We start from the raw sequence: 9,327 nt of genomic DNA, 5'->3' as shown, positions 1-9,327 counted from the left end.
AAAAAAAAAAAAAAAAAAAAAAAATTCTGGTAAACCCAAGCAATTTTTTTAAAAATTGAATAAAGGGATACTTTGAAAGTATTCTAATTCAGATCTTTGCTAGTTAGATAAAGCTCAGGGACTTGGGGATGTTTTGAAATGGAATTTCTTCATATATAAACATAAGGGAGAAGAAATAATTTATTAGCTTTGAGCATCTTCCATGAGCAAAGCTCCAGGACTGCGAAAATAGCTGAGTCCTGACCTCTGGGCTCTCCGGAGGATCAAGCCAGAGGAGAAGGAATCAGTGTGAAATCTCAGCTCAAGCCTCCTTTGCAGGAGGCAGTCCTCCCTCCCTACAGAGACTGTGGAGCCTCCCAGAGCATCTGTGGGTTTCCTTTGTAGTGTTTGTTCATCACAATTTGGAACTCTGCAACTGTCTTGTTGCTGGATTACCACCTCTCTCCCTGTTGGACCGTGGACTCCATGACTGTGGGTGATATGGACTCCGTGACTGTGGGTGATATGGCTGTCTTACTTTTTCTATAGCAGCTTTATTGAGATATAATAATTCACATATCATAAAATTCACTTTTTTTTTTAGACAGGGTCTGGCTCTGTCATCCAGACTGGAGTGCAGCGACACAATCTCAAGTCACTGCAACCTCTGACTCCTGCGCTCAAGTGATCCTCGCACCTCAGCCTGCCGAATAGCTGGGACTACAGGCATGCACTAACACACCAGGCTAATTTTTTAATTTTTTGTAGAAATGGGGTTTTGCCATGTTGTCCAGGCTAGTCTCAAACTCCTGAACTCAAGCAATCCACCTGCCTCAGCCTCCCAAAGTGCTTGGATTACGGATGTGAGCCACTGCACCCAGCCAAATTTAGCTTTTTTAAAGTGCAATTAAGCAAACTAAGTGTCCGTGAACAGATGAATGGATAAAGAAAGTGTGGTACATATACACAGTGGAGTATTACTCAGTCATAAAAAAGAGTGAGATCCTGTCATTTGCAACATGGATGGAACTGGAGATCATATGTAAAGTGAAATAAGCCAGGCATAGAAAGACAAACTGAGCATGTTCTCACTTATTTGTAGAATCTGAAAATCAAAACAGTTGAACTCATGGACAGAGAGAGTAGAAGGATGGTTCCCAGAGGCAGGGAAAGGTAGTAGGCATTGTGGAGGAGGTGGGGATGGTTAATGGGACACACAAAAAAAGTAGAAAGAATGAATAAGACATATTTCATCACACGACAGGATGACTATAATCAATAATAACTTAATTGTACATTTCAAAATAACTAAGAGTGTAATTGGATTATTTGTAACACAAATGATAAATGTTTGCGGGAATGGATACCCCATTCTCCATGATGTGATTATTTCACATTACGTGCCTGTATCAAAATGTCTCATGTACCCCACAAATCTGTACTCCTGCTGTGCACCCACAAAATTAATAAACATGTGCAGTTTAGTTGTTTGTGTATTCACAGAGCTGTACCACCATCACTGCTATCTAATGACAGAACAGCTTTATAACTCCAAAAGAATCCCCATACCTATTAGCAGCTACTTCCCATTAACTGTTACCCCTACCCTCTGCCAACCACTCATCTACTTTCTGTTTGTGTGGATTTACCTATTCTGGATATTTCATATGAATGGAATTATGTAATACATGGCCTTTTATGATCGGCGTTTTTCACTTAACATAATGTTTTCAAGATTCATCCCTATTGTAACATGTATAATATTCTATTGTATGAGGCTGGGCGTGGTGGCTCACGGCTGTAATCCCAGCACTTTGGGAGGCCGAGGCAGGCGGATCACGAGGTCAGGAGTTCGAGACCGGTCTGGCCAACACAGTGAAACCCCATCTCTACTAAAAATACAAAAAATTAGCCAGATGTGGTGCTGGGCACCTATAATCCTAGCTATTCAGGAGGCTGAGGCAGGGGAATTGCTTGAATCCGGGAGGCAGAGGTTGTAGTGAACCAAGATGGTGCCACTGCACTCCAGCCTGGGCAGCAGAGCTAGATTCCACCTCAAAAAAAAAAAGAAAAAATCTAAAAAAAAATATTCTATTGTATGGATATACTACATTTTGTTTATCCATTCATCAGTTGATAAGCTTTTGAGTTGTTTCTACTTGGGAACTGTTATGAATAATGCTGACGTGAGTATTCATATACAAGTTTTTGTGCAGCCGTATGTTTTCATTTCTCTTAGGTATATACCAAAGACTGGACTGGCTGGGTCATGTGAGAACCCTAACATTTTGAGGAGTTGCCAGACTGTTTGCCGCAGTGTCTGCAGCATTTTACTTTCCCACCAGTAGTATATGAGGGTTCCAATTTGGCCCTATCCAGCACTTGTATATTTTCAGTTTTGTTTTGTTTTTGAGATGGAGTCTTGCTCTGTCGCCAGGCTGGAGTGCAGTGGCACAATCTCAGCCCACTGCAACCTCCACCTCCTGGGTTCAAGCGATTCTCCTGCCTCAGCAGGATTTGTATTTTCAATAGAGATGGGGTTTCACCATGTTGGCCAGGATGGTCTCCATCTCCTGACCTCGTGCTCTGCCCACTTCAGCCTCCCAAAGTGCTGGGATTACATGTGTGAGCCACCGCATCCGGCTCAGTTTTGTATTGATTTTTTTTACAACAACCATTCTAATGAGTGTGAGGTAATATCTTATCGAAGTTTTAATTTGCATTTCCCTAATGATTAGTAATGTTGGACACCTTTTCATATGTTTGTTGGTCAGTCATTGCTCATTTTTAAATTGGGTTGTCTTTTTTGTTGTTGAGCTGTAAGAGTTCTTTATGTGATCCGAATACGGTCTTTTATTAACATAATGATTTTCAAATATTTTCCTCTATTTTGCAGGTTGTCTTTTTACTTTCTAGATGGTGTAATCAGAAGCACAAATGTTTTAAGTTTTGAAATTCAACTTAAGTATTTTTCCCTTGATTGCTTCTTCTTTTAGTGTCATGTCTAAGAAACCATTGCCTAATCTAAGGTCATGAAGATGTCCTCCTGTTTTCTTCTAAGAGTTTGATAATTGAAGCCGGGCGTGGTGGCTCACACCTGTAATGTCAGCACTTTGGGAGGCCGAGGCGGGTAGATCACAAGGTCAAGAGATTGAGACCATCTTGGCTAACATGGTGAAACCCCGTCTCTACTAATAATACAAAAATTAGCTGGGCATTGTGGCACGCGCCAGTAGTCCTAGCTACTCGTAAGCCTGAGGCAGGAGAACCGCTTGAACCTGGGAGGCTGAGGTTGCAGTGAGCCAAGATCATGCTATTGCACTCCAGCTTGGGTGACAGAGCAAGACTCTGTCTCAGAAAAAAAAAAGAGTTTTATAATTGTAAGTCTTGTGTTTAGGTCTGTGTCTAACTTATTCCATATTGTATCCCCAGTGCCTAGAATAACGGCTAGTGTAGAGAAAGTATTTGTACTTATTGAGTGAAGTGAATAAATGAATGAATAGCTCTTGAAGGAATGAATGAGCAGATATCTCTTTCTAGTCCTGGATCTGCTGCTGGTTAAATAAGCCCCAGGGTTAAGAGAGAGGCGTTAGGGCCAGGGGCAGTGGCTCACGCCTGTAACCCCAGCACTTTGGGAGACCGAGGTGGGTGGATCAAGAGATCAGGAGTTCAAGACCAGCCCGGCCAAGGTGGTGAAACCCCATCCCTACTAAAAATACAAAAATTAGCAGGGTGTGGTGGTGGGTGCCTGTAATTCCAGCTGCTCAAGAGGCTGAGGCAGAGAATTGCTTGAACCCAGGAGGCATTGTATAGAAGAAGGGCACCAATTTGTTTCATTTTCATCCCCCTGTGAGCCTGCCATTAGTGAGTAGTCACATTCCTTTTCCGTTAACTTCTTTCCTGTTTTCCTTCAATTTTAACTCTTTTTAGTTTCCTTCTTTGGCAAAATGTTGCAAAGATGTTTCCTGAACAAGTAATGTCTAGGCTCGAAGTGATGGCTCAGACCTGTAATCCCAGCCCTTTAGGAAGCCAAGGTGGGAGGCATCGCTTGGGGCCAGGGGTTCGAGACCAGCCCAGGCAACATGATAAGACCCCTGACTCTACAAAAAAAATACAAAAACAACTAGCTGGGTGCTATGATGCGTGCCAGTAGTCCTAGCTACTTGGGAAGCCAAGGTGGGAGGATTGCTTGAGCCCAGAAGTTCAAGGCTTTTGTGAGCTCCGATTGCACTACTGCACTCTAGCCTGGGTAACGGGGAGACCCCTCTCTAAAAAAAAAAAAAAAAAAACTAAAAAAAACGCAAATAGTGTCTAATCTACTTTGATTAAATGGTAAGTATGATAGATACTGCGTGTAAGATCATTTTTATGTTGTAAAAATCTTTGTTGGTTTGACATTTCTTTTATTAGTTTTTCTTGAGTTCAGCAAATCAATTAAGATAATGTGGCAGTATATAAATTGCAAAGTAGAAGTAAAACTCACCTAGCCGCCCCCCGGGGCTGTGGACAGTATCATGATGTATGAACTTACGATTAGAAAAAAATGTATATGCATGTAGAAAGAAAGAAGACAAATGTCAAAAATTAGGGAATTGAGGTAAAGCGCATTTGGGAGTCCCTTGTACTATTATTTCAACAACATTTTTAGATTAATTTTTTTTCAAAAACCCATCCCTCGTAATCCTGCCCTCAGAATTAGATGTGGATCCTGAGAGGTCACAGGTGTGGTAGGCATTTTGCATACATTTTAAACTTAGTTCTCAGCTCTTGAGGAGAAAACAAAGGTGATGGCAGGTGAGCAGGGTCACACAAGTTGGCTGTGTAGTGGAACCAGAATTTGGAAGTGTTACTTCAGATCAGAGCCTGGGTGGATGCAGGGGAGCATTTGGACTTAGACCTCTGACCTCAAGGCCTTTATTCCTTTATGGCCTTGTGTATCTCAAATAGCAAACCTTTCCGCTGGGAAGGAATGACTGGCTTCCTCTCTCATCCTCTAAGCCCCCGATATTTTTTGAGCCTGAGCTTAGTGAAAGCAGATGGGAGATAGCCCAGGAGGGGCTGCTGTCCTGGGACTTGCAGGAAAACTAATCAGGGTATGGAGGGAATCATTGCCTCCCATTCAGTCAGCAGGCAGGCCTTGAGGTCCCGTTTCCTGGAACCGCTGAGACTCTGGGGAGGCAGCCCTGACCATCACCCTTCTGCCCCGCCTGTCCTCCAGGAACTGAAGCTGCCCTCCTTCCGAGCCCACTCCCCACTCCTGAAGAGCCGCCGGTTCTTTGTGGACATCCTGACCCTACTGAGCAGCCACTGCCAGCTCTGCCCTGCAGCCCGGCACCTGGCCGTCTACCTGCTGGACCACTTCATGGATCGCTACAATGTCACCACCTCCAAGCAGCTCTACATCGTGGCCATCTCCTGCCTCCTACTTGCAAGTAAGCGAAACCTATGTCTTCCTCTGCTCTTATGCGGTCTCCTCACGTCTGTGCACCTGGCTGCTTCCAGATCACTTTACATCTCGACGATGTTTGCACGTCTTCTGTGTTCATCCTTCACCGAGCACTTTTTAGCATCAACATTTTTAGATGCAACATTTTTTTAGCATCTATAATGTACCAAACCAAGTAATAAGGATGTTAGCAGCTTATCTCAATTAATCCACACAGTGGCCCTAGGAGACAGATACTCTTTTTTTTTTTTAATTTATTGTTTTTTTTTTTAAGACGGGGTTTCACCATGTTGATCAGGCTGGTCTTGAACTCCCGACCTCAGGTGATCTGCCCACCTTGGCCGACAGATACTCTTAGTATACCTCACTTTACAGAGGCACAGAGAGGTGAAGAAGCTGGTTTGGGGCTGCCCAGATAGTATATGGCAGACAAGATTTGAGCCCAGAACTGTGTGATGCCAGAGTCTGTGCCCTTAACCTCCTGTCTCCTGCTTTCAGTATGGGGGATCTGAATGGACTGGGAGGGGAACCTTAGCAACCACTGTTCTTAGAGGTGTTTCGAAATGTGACAGCTTGATTTGGACCTAAGCAGGACCTATTGTGTGGTTACCAGGCCTGGACACAGCCCTCTTGGGGTTTGCACCTTCCAAAGAGGCCTCACTAAAAACATAGCATAGCTTTGACCATCTGTCTGTCTGCCTTGGTAGGGATTACTGTATTAATTCGCTGCTACTTGGATGATCTTAAAACAGTTCTGCCATGCCACCCTACCACTTAACATCACCCCATGGTTTACCAGCAGTCTTAGGATAAACACCAACCCTCAAGTTCCTGCCTCTTTGACCTGTGCCTTTCTCCTCATCACTTCCTGGGTTCCAGCCACACTGGCCAGGCCCCTTCTTGTCATAGAGCTTTGCACCTGCTGTTTCCTCTACCCGAATCACTTCTCGCTCCCTCCCGCTGCCCACCTGGTTCTGGTTAAACATCACTCAGGCTCTACATCCCTGTGAAAACCTTCCCTCACTGCCCTCAGCAGGTGAGGTCTACTGAGCATGCACACCCTCAGCGTGGTGTGCTTTGAATTAACAACCACTGCCCCCCATGGATAGCAAGTTTCAGGGATGGCAATGAGCTTGGCACATAATAAGACCTCAAAAACAATTTGTGGAATCAATGAGACTAATGGAGCTAAGGGTTTCTTGAGAGCCAGGCCTCTACACTTCTCTAGGTTGCCCTTAATGCAGAGGAATGGAATGCCCCAGAGGCCTCAGGCTCAAAGTGGCCAGGTTCAATTAGGACATTTCTTTGACATCTTGTATTGTATTCTTGACAGTCAGATTTAACATTCTCCTCTGAGACCGGTTTCTGTCCTATTTCATTACACATTTTCCCTCCCAACCCTGCCATCCTTCATCCTGCTTGGTGCTGCAGGACTGTGGCACCCACTTTCTTCTGTGGCATTGTCTGCTTTTGGCAGGCTGCCATAAACCCTGTGGGCACAGTCACCCAGTTCCAGAAGCACAGATTTAGAGTTTTCAGAATTCCATCTCATTTTCCACGCTGACACCTTCTACCTGCATGTTCGTGATCCCAGTGGCTGCTTTGGGCTCACAGATCCACGTTTGGTGATTTTTCTCTACCTTGGGCTGACTGGATTCCCTTGTTACACATGGGAACCAGTCTTGCCGGGTGTCCAGTCTGTCTCAGCATCCCAAATCAACATACAGCCCCCTTTCATCTGTGGGGCTTGGGAGACATCTCCATCAGTGGAGGGCATGCTGGGCCTTGTATTTCAAGCAGCACAGGAGAAATCCACACCATGGCCTTTGGCTGCTGCTGCTGTCTATGACCTGAGGCCTGCTGGGGGCAGGGGACTTATATTTCCATAGGGCCATGGAAGCTCTCCCCAATTGTCTGTCTGGGGAGCTGCAACATGAGGCACACACTGGAGACTCCTTTGTGCTGCTGCGGCTGTGATGGCAGGAGGGGGCATTTCAGACTGAGAGGCAGACGCCCCCACCCACATGTCTGAGGGCAGCACAGCCCTGGGGCAGCAGGAACGGATTTTTCAGGACACCTGCCATATGCTCCAGAGACCAGAGGGAAGAAAAGTTTCCATGACAGCCTGAAATCCTATTCTTCCCTCCACCTCTCTCCCCAGGCCATTGTGGGCCACAGTGAGGGGGGTCGCCTTGCCTCAGGAAGTTTGGAGATCTGCTAATTTGGTACCAAAATATTCTGAGATAAGAGCTGGCGTTCTTGCCTCCCCCCAACTTGTCAATCTTAGGTTTTTAAATCTGTTTTCAGATAGACAGGGCAGGCACAGTGGCTCACGCTTGTAATCCCAACACTTTGGGAGGTGGAGGCAGGTGGATAACCTCAGGTAGGAGTTCAAGATCAGCCTGGCCAAGATGATGAAACCCCATCTCTACTAAAAATATGAAAATTAACCGGGCATGGTGGTGAGTGCTGTAATCCCAGGTACTTAGGAGGCTGAGGCAGGAGAATTGCTTAAACCCAGGAGGCAGAGGCTGCAGTGTGCTGAGATGGTGCCACTGCACTCCAGACTGGATGACAAGAGCAAAGCTTCGTCTCAAAAAAAAAAAAAAAAAAGATAGGAAGCAGGGATGGGATCTTCTCATCTACCTACAGCCCTTTCTGCTCCATAAAACAGGGCTCAGCCAAAAGCCCATGTCTGCAGGCCACAGGAGGAGGCAGAACAAGCAAGAGCTTCCCGTCATTCCACAGTGGACTCCTGGTAAAGACACCTTCTCTCCCTCAGAGTTCATTGTTTGCATCTACTACCTTAACACAGGATAGAACTGTTCTATAAATATAGTATAGAGATCACTATGCTGTAAATGTAGTTGAGCCAGGCTCTTCTTAAACCTTTCATATATACAGCACCCCTCCCGCAATGTCTTTTTGTTGTTCCTATTGTTTAATTAAAAGAATAATCTGACAACATGGAAACCCCACGACTTCCAGGCGAGTTGGCCTTGGCAGTGTCCCAGGATCATCGGCATCGCAGCAGCTGTGACTTCCTTCCTTACTGTTCTCTTTCTACATGCTGGACCCCATGCCAGGCACTTTATACACATCACATGGATCCTCACAACCAGCCTACGAGGTCACCGCCCCTTTTATAGGTTCAGAGAGGCCACGTAACTCACCCAACTTCTAGTATGGGGTTGTGTGTGTTTTTTTTAATTGAGATAAAATACAACCAGATGCAGTGTCTCATGTCTGTAATCCCAGCACTTTGGGAGGCTGAGGTGGACAGATCCCTTGAGGCCAGGAGTTTGAGACCAGCCTGGCCAATATGGAGAGCCTCGTCTATACTAAAAAAAAAAAAAAAATAGAGAAATTAGCTGAGTGTTGGTGGCTTGTGCCTGTAGTCCCAGCTACATGGGAGGCTGAGGCTGGAGAATTGCTTGAGCCCAGGAAGTGGAGGTTGCAGTGAGCTGAAATCACTCACGCCACTGCACTCCAGCCTGGGTGACAGAGGAAGACCCTATCTCACAAAAGGAAAAAAAAAAGAGATAAAATTCATGCCACAACATAAAATTCAAGATTTCAACCATTTTAAAGTGTACAGTCGACTGGTATTTCGTGCCTGCACACTGTTATCTACTTGCAGAACATTTTTATCACCTTAAAAGGAACCTTTGTACCCATTAAGCCGTCACTTCCCTTTTCTTCCCACCCCCAGCTCTGGCAGGCATGAGTCTGCTTACTGTCTGTATAGATGTGTCTGTTCTGGCTCTTATATATAAAAGGGATCACACAATATGTGACCATTTGTGTCTAGCATCTTTCGCTTCATACAGAATTTTGAAGCCTCATTCATGTTGCAGCACATTATCAGTACTTCATTTCTTTTTTCTTCCTTTTTTTTTTTT

General features: G+C 45.1%; 1 protein-coding gene across 2 annotated transcripts in view; it reads left to right on the top strand.

Annotated features, from left to right (window-relative positions):
* CCNJL (cyclin J like) overlaps window positions 1-9,327 on the top strand; it is a 64,536-nt gene that overhangs the window by 29,154 nt on the left and 26,055 nt on the right. For both annotated transcript variants that reach the window (XM_037729077.1, XM_017502110.2), the window contains exon 3: window positions 5,198-5,411. In XM_037729077.1, the coding sequence (XP_037585005.1) occupies window positions 5,198-5,411 (214 nt within the window). The remainder of the gene's footprint in view (window positions 1-5,197; window positions 5,412-9,327) is intronic.

The sequence above is a fragment of the Cebus imitator genome, unplaced genomic scaffold (assembly GCF_001604975.1).
Source record: "Cebus imitator isolate Cc_AM_T3 unplaced genomic scaffold, Cebus_imitator-1.0 Scaffold291, whole genome shotgun sequence".
Lineage (NCBI taxonomy): Eukaryota > Metazoa > Chordata > Mammalia > Primates > Cebidae > Cebus > Cebus imitator.
The sequence above is the reverse complement of the archived record's forward strand: the minus strand, read 5'-3'. Positions and strand labels throughout refer to the sequence as shown.